General features: G+C 41.8%; 1 protein-coding gene across 4 annotated transcripts; it reads right to left on the minus strand.

Annotated features, from left to right (window-relative positions):
- DDX46 (DEAD-box helicase 46) lies at window positions 1-24175 on the minus strand. 4 transcript variants are annotated; one of them, XM_086470753.1, is made up of 24 exons: window positions 24159-24175; window positions 21472-21660; window positions 21051-21191; window positions 19084-19195; window positions 18064-18229; window positions 17606-17757; window positions 17160-17273; window positions 15348-15513; window positions 14857-14977; window positions 14332-14507; window positions 14021-14142; window positions 13126-13204; window positions 11220-11302; window positions 10320-10484; window positions 9828-9990; window positions 8713-8906; window positions 8001-8138; window positions 7223-7372; window positions 6387-6584; window positions 5574-5792; window positions 3372-3516; window positions 2722-2795; window positions 1886-1964; window positions 1-1470 (listed from the first exon to the last, which is right to left on the minus strand). In XM_086470753.1, exons 1-23 carry the CDS (start codon window positions 24173-24175, stop codon window positions 1917-1919), a joined length of 3132 nt encoding a protein of 1043 aa, XP_086326879.1. In that variant the 3' UTR covers window positions 1-1470; window positions 1886-1916. The 4 variants fall into 4 exon arrangements, with proteins under 4 accessions (XP_086326879.1, XP_086326881.1, XP_086326880.1 ...); XM_086470755.1 differs by having other exon boundaries at window positions 1-1964; window positions 6411-6584; window positions 19096-19195; XM_086470754.1 differs by having other exon boundaries at window positions 1-1964; window positions 6405-6584; window positions 19096-19195.
- Window positions 24176-25251: the final 1076 nt, after the last annotated feature.

Below are 25251 nucleotides of genomic sequence, written 5' to 3' on the forward strand. Positions count from 1 at the left end.
TACATTGAAATTATTTTTATTTTTGCTGGAATTTAAAAAACATAGGAATATTGACATTGCATTTAAAAACCCCAGGAAGTTAAAGATTATACATTGTTGCATCTCTGAAATCCCACAGCGCAAAGCTGGAAACCACAAAAATGTCTCCATCATGCCTTTTCTAGGAGATACCAATATATATATATATCAACATTTTGAAACAAGATTTTTAAAGAAGTGTCAGGCTGTCCAAACTTGAAAGTGCTCTTCATTAAATACAGCAAAATCTGTCACTCTTCTGGGGGGACACTGTCAAAAAGTTAGACAATTCAACAAACAAGTTGTATGAAACATATCAAAACCCCAGTTCTTAACGGAAGGAAACTCAAAGGGACTCATAGGGCTTTAGTTTGAGACTTCTGTTTTAAACGTCGAGACGCGTTACTGTGTGCGCCGCTTGCTTTGTTCTACTCAATGTATTCATATTGGCCAGTATTGGGTGTTCTTACCCTAAATGGATACTGTTAAGGCGGTACAATCATTCTTTTCCTTTCCTGTACTGCAAACAAGGTACGCTGACGTTAGAGTAACAGACAGGTGTACGCAAACAGAAAGAGTCATTTGAATTACCTGAAGCTGGGAAACGGTAGTTGTGAATTTATACAGCCATGATGCAGGTGGTACGATTTGTCTTCACCAGGGTTAAAGCAGGATATACACAGCTGGTTTAAAATGACACATTTCTTCTCAAAGTGTCAGGTAAGAAAAGCTTTCTACAAAAGTCCTTGCGAAAGTCATCATCTCGAAAGTCTTGCAGCTGCTAGAATGAGACGATTCAAATTGCTACCGCTGAGGCTCCAGACAAGCGGACAGGAAAGTGAAATGCCTAAGAGCAGTCAGTGTCCATCGTGAATACTAATGGCTGTGGGTCTGAAACCTCAGAAAGGAAGGTCTTGCCTGTCCCGGGAGCTTACTGACTGCAACATAGTCAATATTTGTGGAATTCACTCATAAATTATCATTATTCATTTTACGTCAAGCCATGTCCTAACAGTAATAAAGACGACAACCCTGGGGTGGGAAATCACATTAAATGTATATATAAGAACACTATAAAAAAGTGACAGAGTCATATTTTATTACAAAAAAGGTTTATCTTTTTTTCTGAGAATTTCTTTTTAAACTAAACAGGCTTTCATTCTTATGTCAGGGAATGAGGAAAAAAAAAAAATCCTAAAATCCTGATGTTTAGAAAAAAAAAACAGGAAAACTATTTTCATACTACAAAACATTTCACTTTACAAAAAACCCAAAGAGTTATTCTATTACCTGGATGATAAAGACAAAATGGGATGTGAAAAGGATAAGATCTTAAAACCAGACCTCAAGTATTTCTGGATAAAATTCTCTGCTCTGATCACTGCCAGACTCTCTGACCTCCGGGGGACATCTGAACAGGAACGAACGTGTGTGGAACCAGCCAGAGAGATGCTATGGATCAGGAGAAAATCCTGCCTTTATTTTGGTGTTTTATCATTTTTCCAGTATAAACTGATACGGCGTGAACCATCCCCACAATAGGAAGCAGGTACATTCTAACAATTTCCAACGCAAAGCCCAACATTGTTTAATTTACTTAACAGTATAGTCTGTCAGAAAAATTAAAATCTGTTTTATTTTATATTCTTTATGATGAAAAGTATATAAACTGCACTTTTAAATTAAATCATGCTCCGCCAAAACCGGTCTGCTTTAAGACTGATAACTTTAGTGGAGAGAAGTAAGATGTTTCAGCAAGTATCAATTTTCTGTTAAAAAATGTACGCAAGACAAAATAAAAAAATTCTTAATTTACAATAAGCAGTGTAAACAGCAAAAACAACAGAAGCCACAAAGTTTCACGCACCAGCCACTGGCAGACAGATAACTCCAAATACTCATAAAACTTTGTATCTTCCTTTGTTGGTTGGTTGGTATGAATTTTGCTGCAAATAAAGGAGAGAATAATCACAGTTAAAAGTGAAAATACGTAGATGAATTGCAACAAAACCCCACTAACACTAACTCCACCCCACATGTGAATAAGCAGTTCCTCAGCAATCTCCTTCCTTCAGAAAACGTTTCTATGGGGAGGTCAACAATTTTGAAAAAGAAACAAAACCCCCCACAATGGCTCCGCAGGACCACGGGAACTGACGGCTGGTTTGAAAGGCTGCTTCAGAGAAAAGGCCAAAGACACCGTCAAGTCTAATACAGCATCACTGAAGGTTCTATTAGGGAAAGCTGACGTTTCTTCAACCAGAGACCTCAAAACATGATTTCTCAAGATAATATCTTATTGGAAAACAGAGTATGTTGAGCACAGCTGATTACTGGCTGGGTATGCTGTAAAGCTACGGCTCTCAACGCATATAAAAGTATTAAAATGAGGGGAATAATTCTCCTCTCCCCTTTCCGATGGCGCTGAAATCAGGAAATTTATTGGCACCTAACACTAAGGGGTCTCCATTCGAACAGCTCTGTTAACGTCTCCTCTCCATCCGCTGGCTGGCCAACAGCCCTGTGGCTGGCTGACCCAACACACCAACGTCTCCTAGGCTGGTCAGTCAAACAGGGGTTTGGAGATCTATAGGTCCCAGTCATTAACAAAAAAGTAGAACTGACTGTCAATATTTGTAGAAATCAATCTCATAAAGCATAAATTAAGACACCTTCCCTCTGCAATGTGGGTATTTCACTCACCAATCTGATGAGCTCCTCTTTTATAAGTCGTGTGATTTCTGCCTTTGCCTTCTGTACAGCCAGTTCATTGGCACCTGAAGACAAAAAAATATTACCACCTTAAACACTTTCTGTCTGTGAAGCCTACAGGATAAACACTGCTGGGTATTTTCAGAAACATTGTAAAACTTGCTGAACATCCTCAACCATTTCCTGAAGTATTGTGTGGCCTGCCACAGCTAGGCTCAGTTCTGTTCTAAGGAAGATACTTAAAACAGTCAGTCATAAATTACAGAAATACCTAGGATTAGAGTTTTCTTTGAGAAAAACTCTACTCAACCATCATGAGATTAGCGAAGTTTTTGTTGTAGTAGCTGATATAATTTCTTAAACCTTTAACAACCAAAACCCACACAGTTCTGTTTTCTTCCTTATTTCACACTGGCACGGACAACTTTGTGCTTATTCTGATTTTTTTTTTTTCCTCATCTTTCCCTCTCGTCATGTATTCAGATAAGCGAGCGTTTCTTTAGTAATTATTATTAATTTGCAAAGTATCTAGAGCAGGTCTGTAACTGAGCATCCAGACACTATGACTACAGAGATTCCACGTCTAATCACAAAACTAGAGTCATATCTTTAATTGAAATATTTATAAAAAGAATACTTACTTTCTATAGCCAAGTAAATCTTTCGTTCTCCTTCCTTGGGTTCTTTGCCTGGAGGGAAATAAGTTCCTCTGATTGTAATAGCAGCTTCAGAATATTCACTGATTCTCTGTAGCGCTTCTTTGGAGGTCACTTTCCATCTGGCAGTCTGCAAGGTAAAGGATACGGGAGCATCAACAAGGAGAAGGGCATCGCACAAAACGGCAATCCGAAGGTGAGCTGACATTTTAGACCACAAGAACGCTGCACTGTGAAAACTGGTCACGGCATTCTGCTTTAAAATGTAGGTTGAAACGTTAGCCAGTCATTTTTATGTAAGTATCTTTAAAAAAACCTGCCTCTTGCATCAGCAAGATAAAGTTACGGAAGGAGAAAAGAGAATGGATGTGTAGTACTGCTGAAGCAAGGACTCTAAAGACCTTCCATTTTGCTACGCTGAAAGTTTAAAACTTGTGATTTTTTCCTTCTGTTTTTCTGAAGCAGCAGTCAAGCACTTTATTTAGCACTTTTGGTACAGGAATAGACTTTCAAGGCAAACATGTGCTATTAATGGCTGCAAGTGCTGTCCTTTAACAAAATAAATGCTATTTATTTCTACACAGCTCAGTGGTTAAAGAAAAAAATAAGTAAACCTTAAAATCTCCTTAAATAAAACCTAAGGAATAAATACTGACAGTAGTTTCAGAACCCTGTGAAAATTGTCCCAAATCTCTACAATATCCTCAAAAATACTTCACTATGATAAATGCATCCCATTAATTTAGACAATGAAACTACTAAAAAGTAGCAGATTGCTGTAAATTACTTGTAGAGTGAAACAATTTTTCTGTCGTGGTGAGCTCCGGCATTGCAAGTCAGACGACTCGGGACAGGGCTGGAGAAGCTCGCACGGCCTTGGCGCGAAGGCAAAGCTATTTCCGACAGGAAGAACGATCCCCTTCAGTCCCTGTTTGGTTTCTCAGTTCTGCTAAGCTGAGCAAACGTTCCATGTATCCTACCTTAAACCACTGCTCCTCCAGAAGGCAGCTCTGGCATACAGCCTCTAAAGGCAAGTTGTGTATCTGCAGATCAAAACTTTGCCTGTTACGTATTCTCTCTGCAAGAGGTACCCTATCAGCATTCATCTGGCTCTCAGAAACGACTGCACCCACACTCTAGACGTATCTTACACGCGGTGGCAGACGGTTGTGTGGTACTTCTGCAAAACACCAGCTTACAGAGTCAGCTGTCATTCTTGCTTCAGGCGATCATTTTATCTTACTTTATCTGTCGTCTCAGATCTGCCCTGTGCTCAGTGCCAGACACGGAGACAGAACAAGATGAGTCCCTCTCCCTTACGGAGGTTTTCCCGGGACATAATGAGCAGTGATCATTCTCACTGATGAACTGCCATATGTGTCTCAGTGTTTCAGAGAAGGCATTACAAAATATTGAAAAACAAAAAGAGGATCAGAAGTGAGCTATTTTTTCTAGTGTAGCTCTACAAAAAAAAAAAAAAATCTAAAGATTTGCAATTTATTTATTTGCAGACACACACAACAGAACTGTTACTCATCTAGCCATTACAAGCAGGCAATGGTTTGTACCTACAAGTGTATCCTTAAAGGGTTAGAAGGATCCTCAGCAAAATTATAAAATCTAGAACGTGTTCCATGAATGAGAAACAGCTTCGGATAAGAGTTAAGAGGCTTTTTGAGAGGTAATAAACTAATACCACAACAACTTGATTAAAGTAAGGCAAACCTGGGCAGAACCGCAAAGATAAATACAAGGAATCTGTGCTTGACACTCTGGAATATAAAACCTCAAAATAACAGAAGATGTAGACTAGAGCAGCAATATTCTGAATGGAAAAAGTGCTCAGGTAATTAAAAAAGCAAAGAGCAGTATCAGCCATAGTAGGATGGCCTTCGAATTAAAATGCCAGACAGCGTCAAAGATCTGAATACAAGAGAAGTCAGCGGCAGAGGGTGGAAAGATTTTTTTATGCTAAGAATGCTTGTTTGTCTGATATTCTCCAGAATATGTCCAAAGCATTGTGCATCTACAAGCTGAGAAGTCATCACAGATAATGTAGCAATTTCAATTATGTATGATAAAAAAAAGAGAGAAAATATTTTATGGGTATAATCAGTCTAAGCTATGAAGACAGCCTTTGTTAAGTACCGGCCATTGACACTCGATTGTAGCAAAATGGTCACTTGCCTGTGGGAAGTCATTGATCTCTAATTCTTCTTCGTATCTCTTAAAGGATTCATTCTGTCCTCCGTCCTGTTTCTCTTCCTCCTGCTTCTCTATGGGTACATAATTGAGCTTAGCGTTGATTTTTTCAGCCAGTTGCTCTGCAATGGTCTTGGCAGATACAGTAGGAGCTTGAATCGTGCCTCCTCTCAGGATGGCGTTTGTAGCCTGCTGCATCACATCCTGTACAAAAAACGGGTCCATGTTGAGAACAAGGTACCCACAAGAAGTCCTGTACAAACCAACAGGGGTTTCACTAAATCTTTCTGTGTAATATAATTGTCCACCTAACAAGTACAATCTCCAAACTTCTCACTCTCTCCTTTTCTCCTCAGCAGCTCCCCTCACACCTGCACAGAAGAGATCTTCCTGGTCTTCTCCATCTTCAGCTCAAAATACCTTTGGACATTCCAGAGCACATTAACCTAAATCTAAATGGACTGGTTATCACATGCTTCAGCAGAGAAAGATGTTCTGCAACCCTGCTAGAGCTGACAAAACCTAATTGTGCAATTTTATCAGTAATGAATTAGCTCTTTGCCAGTGCAGACACAGTTCTATATTAAATCTCATTACCATATTGGCTCAATTACAAATCCTACAACTTATCACTGAGTGATCCCAGCACAGACGAGCTAAATAATGCAGCCTGGTACTAGCGGGCAGAAACACTAAATAAAATGGCAGCCACAGAACAAAGCCTTGAACAACCTTTACTGAAATTAAAAAAAAAAGAAAAAAAGAAAAAAAGAAAAAAGACTTCGTAAGGAGCCTGACCTTGAAGTGGAAGGGGACCAATACTTGTGCCTCTGCTCCAAGATTCTTCTGGGCGTTGATTCTCAAAGCCAATCTTTTAGCAATTTCCAATTTTTCTGCATTCCCAGCTGATGGTGTAGGAGCATTTGATGTTCCTGGTGCTGCCATGTCTTTTACTCTTTTCTTTGAATTGAACATGCTTTCAATTTGTTCATCGATCTGCAGAAAATAACAATTATTAGATCGCTGCATTTGCCATTAGATAATCTTGTCATCCTAAAGAAAACACTAAGGTGCATTTAGCTTACGTGCTTTTAAAGAAATAAAACTTGTGTAACTACAACTCGACAAAAGGAACAGATGATCTCATAATCAGGAAAAGTCTAAACATAGTGTTCAGGTTCAAGGTGGTGAAAAGGAGTCTAACCAACATTAAGACAGGAATCTAATAAGGATTTGGAAACAGAAGAGGCCACTATGAATTTCTTTAAAACACTGCAAGTAAAAAAAGGAACGTTTGTAAGTGAGGGCAATCGTTCAAATTCATTTACACAAGATGAACATCACAAAGAAAAGAATTTCTGTGACAGCTACATCACTACATACATTAAGTACAAAATACCAGTAAGTCAGAAAGGGACTTTCAAGATCGTGGTAGATCCTGATCTTCGTAGCTATATACCTTTCATACCGAAGTATACGTACAGACTGACTCATGGAATTTAATTAAGTCAGTAGCGAAGGACATGGAGTAACAGAAATCCAGGGATTCTGCAACATGTTATGTAACCTACTGGGGAAAACCAAACTATACTGAAAATCCTTAAACAACTTAAATTTTATTTTCAGGTGCTTACATCAACAGCTGTATCTTCATCATCTGAATCTTGCAAGCCAAGAGCTGCTTTCTGTAGCTTCTTTCTTTCATTAGCCAAAGCCTGTTCTGTCTCATCAAATTTAAAACCTTTGCCAGAGAATCCACTGCTTTTTTTAATCAACTTTCCCTCCTGAAAACAAAAACATGTCTTTTCATACTTAGTTTAAAATCCCAGTTCCGACACAAATACTTTGGAAGTTATTTATTTTAAAAAGCAAATCCCAACCCATTTAGAAAGCTAATTTCAAACCTGTGTTTTACAACATAGTGCAACAAAAAAGCTATGTTAATTCAGCAGATAGAAACAACACACTGCTGAGATGTTCTGTAAGTACACATTTTAAATGCTTTTCAAATGCAGTAAAAAAACCCTCCAGTTTTTAGATCGGAAAAACTCTGAAGCCTCTCTTCTCGGTGTGAGCAAGATCCTCTGATGGCGAGAGCTCTAGAAATAATAATACAAATTCTGTGAAAGAACTTCATTAACTTTTGTGTGAATTTTGATAAAAGCCAAAGTGCCCCTTACACAGCAGGCCTTTCTCCACCACATACCGGATGACAACATTTAAATTCTCAGTGACAGCCCTGTAAATGACCTGCAGGATCCCAGCCTTGAAAGCACTGACACACTTACCGACGCACACGCCTGTGTTCTCAGTGACGTCAGCGGGATGACTCCCGTACGTACGTACCCTGTGCAACTGGACCCACGCGTTAACCCCCGACCAAAGCCCGCTACAGCAGCAAGCATTACTCACAGCCTTCTGCTGGTCTTTGAAGTCAGCCCAGAGCTTCTCCAAATCAGTAGGAATTGGATTCCCAGACAATTCCAAAGCCTTAATGATATCACCAGCATACCGTGCCTGATCCTCAGTAATGAATGTATATGCATACCCCTGGTCAAAATTAATTTAAAAGATAATAAAGAAAAAAATCTTTAAAGACACGCTATCTCTAAATGTACTGAAGCAGCCTTGCACAGATGCTGTTGTTCTGGCCAATAGACATATTCACGATATTCATGCACGAAAGTTTTTAGCGAGAATGTAGACTGAATAATGTGATTTCCAGGAAACAGATACAGAGGTAATCAACCACAGATGGGAGAAACTGAAGTCTTTCCTTTCAATCTTGTCACGGTTAAAAGTTTGGAAAATAAAATCTTATCAATTTAGTAGGGCACATTTCCAACAGTGAAAAACACCCAAACTTTCAGCCACAAATGGGATTTAAAAGAACATTCATACATCAGAAGAACACCTAAGTTCCAACTTTCATCGTGCTAAAATTCAGAATATATTTTACACACGTCCACTCAAAAACCTGAAGATGCATTCTAAGTAAAAACCCTCTCCCCACCAAGAACACAAACTACTGCCTCTGTAGCTAGCCCTTGGGAACACCTTGATCAAGCAATAAATAAGGAAAAATCTTCACCAATAACCAAGCCGGGCAACTGATTATACATACTTTATTGCCGGCTCGTCCAGTTCGGCCTGCTCGGTGCACATAATCTTCATAATGGTTGGGACAGCTGTAATTGACCACCAGCATCAGCTGTTTTACATCCAAGCCCCTGGCTGCTACAGATGTGGCCACCAGAAGTTTGCAAATTCCATTCTTGAAATCATTAATTATGCTGTCCCTGTCATACTGATCAATGCCTGCAAAAAAACCCGACAAAACGGTCAGTTATAAAGCTCTGCTTTGAGCTAAATGAATTTGTACCCAGGTCAAAACACCCTCCAACTCCAAACAACTGAAAGCCTAAACTAATAAAATGTAAACACACTCACAGTTTTACAGGCAAAGTACATTAGCCAGAATAACAAATCTCTTAGTCTATTATCCAGAAAACCAAAACTTTTCATTTTTTCACTACAAAAAGATGTTTTCCCATATCAAGATCCTCGGAAGCTTCTTTAATGTGCTTTTCTATTTGACTTCTTATATTCAATTGAGACCTCATCTGGACGTTTCATCTGTTCTCTAAAGGAACAGAAATCCCAGAAAAACAAGAGTATTTTTCCCTCTTCCATTGTTGCACTGAATGAACAGTGGTTTTGAACTTAATGATTACTGTATTTTTAAGAGCATTATACAGAGAAAGTTTTCAAATACTCTGGGATGGACAATATTCTAAAGAGATTTCCTCCTCTTGCTACTAAACTACTTCCGTTATATTACTGCTTGAGGGCAGAAAAGTGAAACAACAGCTGCTATTATTGTGGATTCCCAAATAAAAATGTCATATAATCCTCCCCCAATGGCATTCACTGCTCTACAACAGCAAGTAGTTAGTAATATTCCCTGAGAGGTGTTAACTCTCAGTAACAACCCGTTGCACAGAGACAAGATTTGGCATGTGATGACATCTCACAGGGAACAATAAAGAGTAATTATGGAAAACCATCATGTCCGTTTCAAATGAAGAGACAGAACATCTTTCTCAATTATAAAGGAAAACCTGCTTAGGAAGCAATAATTGGTACTTTAGAGGAATCAAGTAACTTTTCTTTATAACTACTGAATACCACTATTCTAGTTTGGAGTTGTTAATACAAATCCTTCAGATCGCAGATTACCTCCATGAAGAGACAAGCAAGGGTAAGAGGCTCTCATTAGATCCTTCAGCAACCCATCAGCGTGCTCTTGTTTATCTACAAATATGATAACTGATCCTTTCTCCTGATAGTGTCCCAGTAGCTCCAGTAACTTCAAAAACTTGTTCTCCTCTTCTATGACAATCTGGAAAACGACATACAAAAGCAAAGTAGAAAGAGTATAAATTGTATCTTAAGTGATTAAACACATTCAGGGTGAATAAAAATAAAACTCAGGAACGGGAGATGACTTTTTCAGGCCGTTTCCACAGCTAGTGGCAAAACTGCTGTTCAGCTTAGTGGTATAAAACCAAAACCAAAGTGGCCACATAGCATTTGCAGATTAGGGTGTGTGTTTATTCTGAGTTCGTGTTTAATAAGGTCACTAAACCAAAAAGCTCTCTGGGTATATCGCTGGAAATAATCTTTTGCGAGCAAATGAGAAGACAAGTGAGGCAGCCTTGCGATACTCACAACATGTTGCTCCACATCAGAACAGACAACACTCCTGCCTCCGACCTGCACTTCTATAGGTTTACTGAGGATTCTCCGAGCTAAAGCCTCCATAGCTCTGGGGAAAGTAGCAGAGAACATGACAGTCTGACGGTCAGGCCTGACGTTGTCTACAATGCGCATAACCTGGTTTGAGAGAATGTTCCCCGTTAATACCCAAGTGCTGTAACCGAACTTCACGCACACACAGAGCTGGTGTCCCTAAAGTCACGTGGTGTCTGCCCTACCCAGGCTACAAAACACGCCGCTACAGATTTCCTCTTGGGAGCCAGGCGCTGGCATGGGACAGGCAATCCTGGCTGGACTGGAAAGGAAGTTGAGCGGCAATGTGCAACCCGACAACCGCCCAGCAGAAATCTTCAGACTCGCAGCAGAAACCCTACAGCTCAAGAGACGAAATGAAGGAATTTTCCAAGTTTGGGAGGTCAATATAGGGTGATGACAACTGGAAGAGTCCTGGGTGTCCAGAGCTGCCAGCATGTCATCCGTCACCAACACTTCCGACATATCATTCCCATCTCCTGCAGGACATTGCCAGGAGACATCAAAGACTTCATAAGCAGGTACAACTACTAATATGACACCTGCATCAAAAGATTACAGAGGGCTACAACATGGCCACAAGTATCCAAAAGAAGAGCGTATTACAAAAAAAATCTAAGCTATGTAAGAATTTATTGGAAAAAAAAAAAAGCAGCATGTGAGGAGAACAGAAAAATTAAAGAGTCAGTGGAAACTGCTGTCCATATGTGGCACATCTTTTTGAACGCTGACTGGCAGTGTATTAACAAAGCAGCACTGCAAAATCCTTCTAAGTGGAAAATAGCATCTCATGGCACTATCACTCATGTCATTAATTACCTGAGGTTCAAAACCCATGTCAAACATTCTGTCTGCTTCATCCAGTACAACATATGTGACTCTGCGGAGGTTTGTCACCCGACCTGTGAAAGGAGAGGAAAAAACACATGGGAAACAAAATCAAATGGAAATCTAGTTTCCCTCAGGAATATATATATTTTTTAAATGTTATATAGTCTCGCTATCTTCTAACAAAGACATTAATTAATTTTTAAAAAAATTCACTAAATGTGAATTTTAATGTTCCCATTTTAATCACATATACATTCTGGGAAACGTGTAAGTATGCACAAGGCCCTTTATTTTGTCAAACTCTTCTCTTGCATACCATCATAGGGCCAGAAGAACCTGTAAAATTCAGAAAACTGCCCTCGCCAAAACACATCATAAAACTAAGACTGAGATGAAGCAAGGAGCCACATCAGCCATTATCTGACAGCGCCACCTAGAAAAAAACATATTAGAGATTACAGCGCATGTGTGGAAGGCAAAGTCCAGTGCTAACTGTTGCAGCCTCAGAAAAATTCCTTTCATACATATAATCTGTAATGCTTCCTCGGAGCTAGAAATAACTATTTGAGGATAATCATACTAATTCTAGTTAACTGCTAATAATATGCATAAAACAGAGTAAGCAGTCTTTTCAAAATGAATATATAAAGGTGAAAACCTACCCAGTAACGCTACCAAATTTAAAATTAAGGACCACCCCAAACTCTGGGACAGCTGGAAACAAAATAAGCAAGTTGTATATCTGTGAACGTTTCTGAAATGATGATGGACAGGATAATTAGCACCCTTCCCAAACAAATAGCTAAGAGATTCCCTTTCATGAGAAGGCTTTAACTCAAGGATTTAAGAACCGTACTCTCAAACGATACAAATGTGAACACATTCAGTTCCAAACAACTGTGGCGTGACACCGTCAAATGCTCTCAGAATGGAACAGATTTTTCACATTTTCTACAACTATCGCTCAGACTTGTGCCTACCAAACTACAGTCAAATTTAGTCCTTTCAGCTTCAGCAAATCGTAGCTGAATCCTCAAATTATTTTTTAGAGATTTAGCGCTGCTTTTTATTTTAAGATACCAAATTCATACTTAAGGAACAAAATAAATATTTTTTAAAATCTACGCATCTATTTAACATCTTAACACTTTCATCCCCAAATAATAACTTTGTAAAATTACTTGGGAACAGCATTAATGTACCTACCTTTGACGATTTAAGTCTTGGAAGCCCAGTTCTATATGTCTTGAAGGTACTTTTTCCACAGAAGTTAAATAATGTCAACAGTTTAGTAGAGGTTTTGATGTGGAATAATTTAATAATAAAACTTTATCTAATAAGCATGCAATGGTTACACTAGGACAAAACCTCTTAAAGCTGCAGTGGCACAGTTTAATCAACCTGAGTATTCGACGTAAGGTCAGTTCTTTTACTTTTGAAAGTTATTTCGGGAGGGCTTCTTTGTCTGTTTGTTTTTAAAACCAACAGATAAAGGCAGAGTCAGACGCTCTCACATAAAAGCGAGTAACTGCTGAGCTACACTAACGACAATCAAGGATCAACGGGCAGGCAAAAGAAGCAACTGTTATATAACCTTTATCTAAAGGACTCGAAGGGACAAAATTTGGACCGGCCCATTTTAAGTTTAACAATGATAATCATTCTCAGAGACTCTTCAAGAATGAAGTATTTCCTGTCCTCCCCAAAAAAGTCAAACCAATCTATGATCAAGCCTATTATTAGTGCTACGCATTCTCAATCGCTAGGTAGTGCAGCCTGAAGAGATATAAGAAAATTCCATAAGACCATTTATCAAAATACATGATCTTTTGAATTTGTTAGAATTACACAACAAATATACAAAATTCTCCATAGGAAAAGGTTTTCTACTCACCATTGTTAGCTGCTAACATGTCAATCATACGTCCAGGTGTGCAAACAATAATTTCAGCACCTCTTTTGAGTTCAGCTATCTGATTTTAAAACATAGTAAGGAAACTATTAGAGTGGGTTTTTGCTTTGGGGCAGGTTTTTTTTGAAACACGTATCACCTTCCAAACAAGGAAACAACATACGCTGTAATACAGCTGTTCTACTAACATGAGTTGTTTATGTAAAGGTTTTACTTAGCAATTTCCTTAAGCCTTTGGAAAACTTTGTCAGAGGTTACTCTTGTGGAAAGCAACCGAAGTTACTACCACCTGAAGTAATGAAGATATGACTTCTGTGACTTCTATACAGTTACGGGCCTGTAAGAAATGTCACACGTTATATCAGGGACAACTGATACTAAATAAACCACGTTCCATCACAGGTGGTTGCTCCTGCTGTTTCCATAAATGGGGGGGGGGGGGGAAACCCTTGAAATTAATCTCTAAATTACCCTAACATGCAATATCTGATTATGCAAAAAAAACAAAGTTAACATTTTCTGGCTTTTGTTATCTTGAGAGGAACTCTCATAAAAATAGAGCTTCTCAGTAACTTTCAAACTACCACATCCCATTAACAGTTTAATTACTGCCATGCTCAGTCCTTAATAAAAAGAAACAGTCTGAACCTTTTAAGGATCATACTTGAGAACGCTCAACAAGATCAGTATATTTAAGGCTGAGTCACGTGCAATCGCTTCAGCTTTTGCACTACGACCATTCACACAGAGAAAATCCATAATGAAGGCTGCACAGGTCCTGGGTTTTTGGGGAAGAGAAAGGAACTAAATCCACTGCAGAAGTAACATGAACTAAGGTCAAGAGCGATTTGACCAGCACGGCATGTCTTTTGCGTACCTGTTCGCTGATTCCTGTGCCTCCATAAACACAGACAACTCGAAGCCCAAGTGTCTTTGAGAATTTCTTACACTCCTTGGTAATCTGCAAAGCCAACTCGCGAGTAGGTGTCATAATGACAGCTGAAAAGCAAAGCATTTTCATCACACGTTGTAACAGAAGAGCCGTTGTTATTTATACAATAAAAAAAATGAACATCAGTAACCAAGCATCCCTCCCTGTAACTAAGAGAAGACCTGAAGACCCTTCTAAAGCGCATGCTTGAGTGGTTTTTTATTTAAATATGAAATTGGAAAATCAAAGCTTTATACCTATGGGACCTTCTCCTTCTTCTAACGCTCTCTGATCCATAATGTGCCTGAACATGGGCAACAGAAACGCGATAGTTTTTCCGCTTCCTGTCTTAGCAATGCCAATCAGGTCACGTCCATTCATGATTGCTGGGATAGCCTGGGTTTGAATGGGAGTGGGCTTTTCATAGCCATGTCTTAAAGAACAGAAAAAAAGATATTTGAAAAACAAATTAGGGTTTGACAAATGTAAATTATAGTCATGCAAAAAAATCTGCATATTCATATTTACACATACATATTCAGTGCCATTCAAAAAATACAGCTTCAAAACAAGCAGCAAAAGCACGATACAAATGGCAGAAGGGAGAGTTCGTAACAGCACTTCAGCACTGAGCGACGAACGCTCCGATGACCATACACGCAACATCCACACACACGGGCATGCTGCGTTATGCCACAAAGAAAAAGGTTTCTCTCACGAACACATGACAGAACACAGTGACAAAAATCAAGCATGACAGAGTTCATAAAGTGCTTGCTTACTTTTTGAGGGCAGTGAGAATCTTCATGGAAATACCACACTGTACCCAGGTTTTTATTGGTTTGGGGCAGCCTTTTCCCTTGACTGTAATTCCCTCCAACTCCAGCCTGTACACATTCACCTCTGAAATAGAGTTTACATTACAACAGAGTCAAACTTGACACTTCTCTACTACCTTGATCAAAATCTTCCTTATCTGCCCCTGAACACAAAATACTATTTTTATCACCACCAGAAGAACAGCTTTTAGCTTGTTACATGTAAACAGAGGAGGTAGGTGGAAAGGACTCAGGTAAATTTTTCAATAAAAGCCTCATAGATAATGATATGAAGTTATCAATAATAGTGATCCAACTGATTCAGTGTTTTTCTATCCCAAGTTGCTCCAAATGCTTTTTCTAATCCAAAAGAATTTGCTGTTTCTTTGCACATCAAAATCCATCATTCTTTTCTTTAGTAGGAGCCAAGGTGTTCGGATTGTATTTGTCCTTACCTTCTTGAGTCATTTTAGCTAGTTCTGGTACTTCAACATAGAAGTTTTTCCTGAAAGGTTCATATTCTATCTTTCCATGATCCACTGGTTCTAGCAGCTTTCTCTGCTTGGTCTGATAGCCAGTCAGGGCAGTCTGAAGATCAACTTCCTCCTCTTCTGAGGAATACTGCATAGATTATAATTGGTGTGTAAATCAGTATGAATGGTATCCCAAGAGGCTCTGCTTTTTCATTTATAGAGGAGCTTAACTCAGAAACAACAGTTACTCCTTACCCTAGTAGGCCAGATACTAAAAACCCGCTCTAAGAAGACTCCCAAATGTTCTTTCATTTATTTCTTTCACGTTTCTCCCAAACCTTAACTCCCACCATGCTTTGTATCGCTTTCGTGACTTTATGAATACAAACTACCAGCCTTGTTACCTGGATACCAAAAACTTGCTCTAAGAAGACTCCCAAATGTTCTTTCATTTATTTATTCCATGTTTCTCCCAAACCTTAACTTCCACCATGTTCCGTATCGCTTTTGTGACTTTGTGAATACACACTACCAGCCTCGTCATTCAGAAATAATCACTGCCGTACGACAGAAGTAGGCAGAGGAAAATACTAAAGAAAAATACAACCCAGCCAGCACAGCTCTGCTTTGCGTCCCGCTGCAGCCACAGCTCTGACAGATGCACCCAACTCAGCTTTAAACGAGCCGAGTACTATGAGCAGTGGAAGTGCAGCTCCCCAGAGCTCGGCAGGGCCCAGCCAAGCGGCAGCGCTAGCGGGGTATCCAGCCAAGGCTGTCTCGCTAAGACACCCCCACACCCTGAACGACTGTTGAGGCCTGCACCTGACGGCATGTTATGAAGGCGGCTTGGACACAGGCGAGTGGTTCTGCGAAGTTCAGGTCCAAGGCCTGAGCGAGCTGGCTCTGCGGGAATCCCATAGGGCTGTCCCGTCACAACGCAGGGATTCGGGCTGATCTGCCACTGCTCAGCGGGCAAGAACCTGCACACGCTGTACAGACTAAGAGGACACCTACCACTGCATTGCACCCCCGGCCAGAGAGGGCAACTGACATTTATCTACACGTACCACCACTGCCTACTAAAACACGTTTGTCATTCGCAGCCAGTGTAACAGAAACGCTCACGTATTTGCTTCAGGGTGCTGTCTACTAGACAGCAGGACGTGGCATAGCACTTTGTAGCCCTAGGCAGAATCAAACTCCTTTCTACCATCTCCTTAACTGTAAAATGAGAACATCTACCTCTCATTTGTGCTGAAAGAGACATCTCCTTATGATTCATAAAGTGGTTTGAGATCCACAACTTACAGGTGTTTTGGAAATTGAGATATTTCCACTTACCCAGAAATGTATCACACAAATCCCACTTTTTTCAGATTAGATACATGTGACTGAACGCACAGACTGGGCAGCTGCGTACTTAAAACACTCTATACCAGCTCGTGGGTCACTCACAGGCAGGATCACCACGGCTGCCTGCCCCATTTCAGTACCATGAACACACACTCATGTGACACACACCAGCCCAGATTAAGCACAAACCCAGACAACCTGACACACTCATTCACTTCTCATCTGTGTAACGCTGCCTCTGCAATGGCAATTCCTGAAAAAAGACCAGTACAAGTAACAAGAAACTGCGTAAGATCAAAAATCTTGTGACCATAGTTCTGCCAACTAAATAACTGTTTATCTCCTAGGAGATGGAAAAATCCCAGGACTATCCTCGTTCTCAGGCCTCTTCCAAGAGGCACGTTGCCTTCTCATAGTAGAAACACAAGACACTTCCATTACCTCCATTGCATCTTGGTCATTCTCCATGAGCTCCCCTTTCTTCTTTTCTGACTCTACAGCTGCCTTTTTGGTTGTCACCACGGTTACTACTTTGGTAACAGTTGGTCCAGATTTCTACAAAAATAGTGAAGAAAAATCATTGCAGTATCATATAAAGCAAAAATCACACTGTATAAAACATACAGAATATTTGTACTTCTGAATGCATTATGCTGGGGGCGTTTTTCACTTCCTGCAGTGAGATTTTATCAGAATAATGCTTGATAAAACAGTTCGATAAAAACACCAGGAAATTAAAGTTAAGGCAAGCAGGCATTAAGTGCATCTAACTTACTTCTTGCTTTTTTGCACTTCCCCACCCCCCTTTTTTTCAAAGCCACTTTGACACTAAAACACAAAGCTCTTTTTGAAAGACAAAGATAAGAAACCTTAATAAGTGACTTTACCTTCTCACTCCCACCTCCACCTTTCACACTTCTCATATTGAACTTCTTGACCTCTTCTTTTACTTCTTCCATATAAGCATCCAAAGGATCTAACTCTTCATCTTCAACCTCATTGCCTTCTTTTTCTCCTTCTGCAGTTTCCTCTTCATCATCTAACACGAGCAAGAAAGATGGGAATAAGACAGATCGGGAAAGAGCGAAGGACTCGTATGTCTTATTTGTTAGTCCACCCAAATAATTACAGTCCTGTTTTATTACTGTTTCATTTTTCCCCTCACAAACCTCTCCAGTTTGTTAATCTCAATTGTGTCTTAAACCATTTGAAGCCATGATCAGATTTAGGCTTTGTTATTTCATAGTTCACATGCTGAAAAGTAATTAAATGCTTTAAAGGTATTGTAATAAAAATATTACTAGGAACAAAAATATTTTAACTGTTTATATATAAAGTTAAATACCATCATCATCTTCTAAACTCCATTTTTTCCCCTGTTTCATCTCTTCAATTTCTTTTTTCAGTTCTCCTATGTTTTCCATAGCCTTCTTGCGTTGTTCTTCCCTCCATTTCTCCACTCTTTCTTTTCGTTTTCTCATTTCTTCTTCTAGTTTGTTCTGATCAAAATTCTATGATAAAAAACAACCAAACAGCGAAACTAAAGGGCCACTGGCTTTAGCTTATGCTTCTTCAAATAAACACAACTGTTGTGTGGGCATGCTGTAAAAGTGTGGACATCCACAAACTCACCACAACAGAAGCAAATGAAAAATACGAACATCAACTATAACATTTTCCAGCAAGAAGTGCAGTTACTATGTTATTTTTCATGACAGCAGCTGGCATATCATTTCTAAGATAACAGCAAATTAAACTTTATTTACTGGGACAAAATATTGTAACTCACACCAGTGAGTTTCAATCCACTTTAGCCACTGGTCCATAAAAGACTAAAGAACGACCCTGTTACCCTCTATTCCAAAAGCCCTTCTAGTGCAACAGCCTGTGACTGGTTTAGGCCTGGGGAGCCCTCACTGACAGGGCAGCTGCTGTTAACAAAGGAAGGTTAGTAACAACGGGCTGGTTAGCAGAGTTGGCCAAAACTGCTAGTCTGGGAATTCCTCATCTAGGCACATCTCCTCACGACGTGGCACAAGGCAAAGGGAGCTTCCCTCTCCTTTGATTCCTGCCTGGGTCCAGAGGCCAAAAAAATTTCAGCTCCTCTATGGACACCTAACGTGGAAAACGAAAGATCCTTCATGCTTGTCTGTGGGCTGAGCAAGATCAAAATTTTGACTTGAGAAGAATGTTTCTTATGCCAAGAACTGGAACCACACCTGCTGACAGGAGTCTGTTCCTGAAGAGAATACTCTCTCATTCAGTGGGGATTTTGTCCCACTCTAAGAAAAGCTTTTCTTTTGCTAATGCAGTAACCTATGGCTAACTTAATTCCCGGTTCAAATTCTTATCTTTTAAGCTCTACCTCAGTGGCCACAGTATTCGTGGTAGCATCTTTATCCTTCTCTTCTTCTTTGTCATCTTTTTTCTTTTCTTTGGAAACTTCCACACCTTCTGTCTTTTCTTTAGATCTTGATCTGAAAGGCAAGATCAAAGACTCCTTAGAACACTACGGCCTTTCTCAGGGTGGGGATACACATGTGCTGGATAGAAACAGGACTACGAACACCCTGTACAGGTTTATGTTTCCAAATACCTTACAAAGGAACACTGCCTCCCAGAGAATCTTTCCATGTCATGGAAATATTCCCTTTAACTACCAGAAATGCAGGATCTACTGCAGTTCACTGGTTCACAGGCTTCGGTTCTGTTCTTCTCATTTATTTACAGGGGCAAGTTAGAGATTTTGTTTCCAGAATACTTACAACTGATACTCCAGTGGTTCTGCAGTTTGTTTTACACCTCCTTGAAGACAGCAGTCAGAAAAGATATTTCCTGCTTGTTGAATTTCTAGAGAAAGGTAAAGTGATCTAGCATCTCGCCACAGAAGTCTGAACATCCCCCTGAGCATAGAGAACTGGCTGAAAGACCCAGAAACACCACTCCTGGGAAAAGCTACTTATATAACTCAAATGCAATGTGCAGATTTGCCTTTAATACAAAACCCATGGATCACAGATTTCATTATCCTAACTTGCTTCCAGCTACAGAAAAAAAAAAAAAGCATCCAGACCAAACGTGTGCTAACTCATGATAACAAATGCAGGATTCATTTCAGCCAATTAAATCTCATTAAGCCTTTTTCATTGGGCTACTCTAACACAAACCATACACTTATTCCAAAGGACTTTGTGATTCCAGCTTCTCACAATTTCTAGGTTGCCATCAACTTGTTCATTCTTTATGCAGACTGCTGTTCCGACTTCCCCCTCACTTTACAGCACAGCACGATGTTGTTTGTAATTACATCTGAAAATCCACTGAAATGTATTTAAAAGCACACGACCCATACTAAGTTTGTACACATTTCTAAAGTCAACACGTAAAAGAGTTCAAGCTTTACCTCTTTACCAAGTCCATTTACTAGATGGTTTATTAGACTGTAAAGCCCTAAGACTAGTACTTGTCAAACCCATATGGGTTGCAGCCCTATGCACATCCATAGAATTCAACAAACAGCAGATAAACCGGTGGTGGCTTTACCAAAGCAGCCTTCTGGAGCTTCTCTGAAGCGTTACACTGAATGCTGCATTTCTCTGCACAAATATAATTAAAAAAAGCAGATCCCATTTACTGGCTTACATTCTTTAGAACACTGTTTGTGTAAAGAATGGATGAAACGCTGAGCTCGGGTACAACCAGCGGCACTTACAACAGTCTAGAAACTCCCGTTATAGATGTCACCATGATGCCATTTATAGATCCCCTGCTGTTACCCTACTGGCATTTCTTAAAAGCCCTGTATGTTTCCAAAGAAATAAGGTGCTTTATCTGAGAAAGAAAATGATTCAGTGTATCGCTGAGAACACTGCACTGGAGCAAATCTGGTAACTAAAACTTACTGTTCTCCAGCAATTTATGACTTTAAAGCAAGTTGTACTTCAATGTAACGCCTGTGCTAGCGAGCACCTGTACTTTCTTATTTGGGCACACATGCTGGGACACAAACACTACTTACTGGGACTGGAACCTGAGGTAACAGCGAAGCACTACAACACTTTCAGAACGAAATTCAGTCCTAACTTTAAAGTTAACTGCTTGTTTTAGCTGCCACAACTTGGATCTTTTTCTTTTACAGAAACGTTCTCACCACAAACTGCGTTTGACCCACTGAGCAATGGGCAAAGACGGTAACAGTAACTCACACGATTTTCTCCTTGTTCTACGAACCAAAGCTTTGCACAGCTTTGCCTGATGATTCCCTCCACGCTACCAATAGTTTTACCATATTTTGTCCCTACGACGTTGACCGCAATCAGAGAACACAAATACCTGTTTTCTGTTTTCCTGTTCTTGCTTGGACTGGAGGATCGAGACCGCCTGCCTCTGCTTCTGCTTCTAGAGCGCCTCCTCTCTCGGCTCCGGGATCTTCTTCTCTCTCGGCTCCGTTCCCTTTCTCTACTCCTTGAACGCCTGCCACAGAACAAAACTGTATTTATTCAGCACATGATCACAGCATCCTTTCAGCCTGCTATCAAGGAACAGGTTGTAAAAGGAACCCAACCAGCATCGAGACCACTAAGGGCTTATGAACTCCAGCACCAGCAGCTGGAAACCATTTAATAAGCAAAAATGTTAAGCCCAGCAAAATCTGCCATGAACAACAGCAAAGTAACTAATTAGAGTGGAAGAACACCAATATTCAGATGACAGGCATTTCTGTCTCCTTTCCCTTGGAACTGGTAAGTCATACCTTTGGCGCTTTCTGTCACGCGATCGAGACCTCCTCTTGTCCCTGCTGCGCGACCTCTCACGTCGACGTTCTCGATCTCTGCTCCTCGAGCGTCTGTCTTCTCCCCGCTTCCCTCTTTTGTCAGAGGGAGAACGACTTCGCGAACGGCTGCCAGAGCGTCCGCGAGATGCGGAGCGCTTCCGGTAATGCCTGCATTGTAAACGCACAACGGAAGATGAACGTGAGCCTGAGAACAACTTGTAGTTAAAGGATATTTGTCACACTGAGGTGGGCAGGCCACAAAGAATTATTTATCTTAGTCTCTCGATCTTACATTTCTAAACATTTGTAATCATCTTGCCAGACTGATTAACACACGTATGCTCCTAACGATGCCGAAATTAGAGGGATGCTTGGTCACATTTTTGTGTTGGTTTTAGAGTGTCACTATGAGCACATCATGAGAACACCAGAACACCAAGAACAATTTCCTTTTTAGAAATCCACCGATTTCCATTATACACAGAAAAAGACGAAGACTCTTTGAAGTTATCTCAAAATTTGTCGAACAAATACAATTGTTCTTTGTTTCTTTTTATACAATATACAATTTTTATCCAGGTGAGCGAGGTAAATTACACCTCTGCTCGCTGCAAAAGCTGTCACACTGCAGTTAAAGAAACATAAACCCCTGAGCACATGTGACACAACAATGGTCAATTGCTTTAGGACACCGACATCAAAAAAAATTCCGTAACGTCACCAAACATCACAACGAAGCTTTAAGAATTCAGCAAGGCTCGAGGGGTGTGTAATGGAGATGGGAGTCTCTTTTTCTGCCCTTATTCATGCTCTCTTACCCCAGCCACACTGTGGGAGAGAGCAGGGCTAGGAATTCTCTAGGAAACTCTTCAGCTGAGTGTACAAGTCACAGAGGGACCTTGACTAGGACTATCTCCTCTTCCTCCCATTCCTGATTTTCAGTCTCCACACCACAACAATTCCCTTGTTTGCCCTCCTGCAGCCCAGGACCCGCAGAGCCTAGTAGCCAGGCTTGGGCAGCAGGAAGGAGCAGAGAAGGCAAGACCTCAAGCCCCCCACCTCCTTCTCTCCCTTCCGTCACTGCCACACAGGGTTGTATTACAACAGTACTGGCACTAAAAATAATACAGTTTATTTCAGCACTCTGGTGTATTTAGGTGCCAGCATGACATCCATACGCTGCCTATCACCAGTACAACCAGTATCTCCACTTTCTTTCCCACCTCTGTCAAAAAATGCCATGGGATCTTCTCCATACTTCCCCCCTTCCTAATCTTTTTGTTTTAGAAAACCACGATTTTTTTCTTTAGCTCTCCTCTACAGTGTGCAATGAAGCTGAGTATATGATTTCAGGTTTCCAAAGCCTGACGAACATTTCTTTACATCCAACTCCAGCACATGCAGCCCACCCCACCCATCTCCACCCACTGTTCACTCCCACCCTCTTACCATTTCTTCACTTCCAAAACTTTTTGCGGGTATTCAAATAGAAAATCAAAACAAGTTTAAACCCACTTTTCACCTTATTTTTAGCCCAAACAGAAAAAAACTTGTCATTACCAGAAGAGAAGCTGTGCTGTGACAAGCAAGGGAGTCCTGCTAGCTTAAGTGTCAGCAGTTTGGCATTCAGTTCCCAGGAGATTTTGCAGCTGAGGCTCTAACGGTGTCCTGTGGGCAACAACTGCTGCCCTAGCTAGTTTGAAACTAATTTGGATGTGGCTATGGGAGTACCCAGCTCTTCACTGAATCACTAATTTGAACCCAAAGCAGTCGTTAAAATTTCAACTCATCTGCCTCTCTCGGCATAAATCTCAGTTACGGATCTATGAAGCTGTTACAGTGTAGGGACACCCGCATGCGGGGACTCTTGTGTCAGTTTTAGCGTTAAAACCTGACAGTTAGATTAAACCAGGAAAAGGAGATGTAAGCCACTTGCACTTGCAAACTATAGAGTTGATTAAAGCGCGACAGGTACGAGAAGCTCCAAACCACCTGGCAGCAGAGGCCTGACCCGAAACACACAATCACGTTACGGCTGAAGCGGTCACAACACCTTATCAGGTGTTTCTACAAGAGGACAAAAGGCAGGTGATCCCGCACAGACTTAAAAAACTCGAGCAAACCCGTCTAACGAAGGCAAAACCAGTAACTGTGCCGTTACTGTTAGTCTAAAAGGAGCCAGCGAGGGACAGCTGGGCTGGGGGTCGTGCCCGGCAGCCCCGGCACTCCGGGCCCAGCGCCACGCACCGCAACCAGGCGCTCGAACCCCGCCGCCCCCGCCCCGCACAGAGCCCTAACGCGCCTCCGGGCCCGGACGGGCGGCCGCGACCCGCGGCGGCCCCTCAGAGCGGGGGGGGGGGGGGGGGGGGGCGAACCGGGCGGCTGCCGGGGCAGCGCCGACCCTCCTCGCAGCGCCGCCGGGGCCCTAAAGCCCGGCGCAGAGCCCCGAGCCGCCCGGCCCTGCCCTCGGAGCGAGCTCCTCGCTCACCGCGCCGGGCCCGGGCCCGGCCCCGGGGCCTGCCGTGCCGGCCCGCCGCGGCCCTCCCCGCCCTTTGTTCCCCCCACGCAGCCACCCGCACCGCGCCACCGCCCGACGGAGCCGCGAGCTTCGGCGCTGGCCGAGCCCGCCGTGGCGGCGGCGCCCTCCCCGCTATCGCTGCTCTTACCTGGATTCCCGGCCCATAGCGGTGGCGGCGGCGGCGCGGTCCCTGCGCTAAACGGCGGCGGCCATTCCGCGCCCCAGCGCCCGGGACGACGAGAGGCGCGGCGGGAAGGTGCCGCCCCCCCGCTTCCTGCCCGCCGCCCGCCGCCGGCGCCCCCTGGCGGCCGGAGGGCGCTCCAAAACGGGCAGGGCCCCAGAACGGGCAGCGCCCCAGAACGGGCAGCGCCCCAGAACGGGCAGCGCCCCAGAACGGGCAGCGCCCCAGAACGGGCAGGAACGGGCAGCTGCCCGCCCTCCCGCTCATCGCAACCGGCCGGGCAAAGGCCTCAGCCCTGCCCGTGTAGCCCAGCACAGACGTGATTCCCGGTGCCAGGTGCCCGCCCTGCGCCACGAGCCTCTTCCCGAGCCAGGACAAAGCACCAAGGAAGGGGGTTACAAATGTATTTTTAATAGAAAACAATCGGTTTGGCAATAAACATTAAACAGCATTATGTACACGAACAGAGATAACTTAATAACGGAATGAGAGGGATTCATTTCTAGACCAAGGGTGAAGAAGCGTCCCCCAGCACCAGCCCCTCCTGGCACCGTCCCCGGTCACCCCAGGCTTTTCCAGCCCACCCCGAAGCCATCGGACAAAACCAAGCATTTACGGGCTGAAAAGCTCCAGATTAGGTCTCACAGCAAGATTTCTTTCACCACTAGAAGAAAACCCCCTTAACCTTTCCTTGCATAGAGGGATGGTGCAAGGGGATGAGGGAACACGCAGCAGGGGGGTCAGCTCAGTTGTTAGTATTTAGCTGATTAGGATAAAAAATTTTATGCTGAGAATTAAAAGTCATTGCTTTTTTTCAGACGTTAGTACACAGTATTTTTGCAATTTATTTATAATACATTTGGGCATACAAATAGAGAGTCAGAACAAGTGTAACTTATAAGCAAACTCATTATTTACATAGCTCAACCTTAATTTAAACGACAGCTATTTCAATTTAATGAAATTCCTGTCTAACATAAACAAATTTAAAGCTTCCGAATAAATATTGGTGGTAACAGACCTAAGTCAGAATCTTTTGCAGCCCAGCCCTGGACACCTG

The sequence above is a fragment of the Leptosomus discolor genome, chromosome 10 (genome assembly GCF_034619465.1).
Source record: "Leptosomus discolor isolate bLepDis1 chromosome 10, bLepDis1.hap2, whole genome shotgun sequence".
In the NCBI taxonomy this organism is placed as follows: domain Eukaryota; kingdom Metazoa; phylum Chordata; class Aves; order Leptosomiformes; family Leptosomidae; genus Leptosomus; species Leptosomus discolor.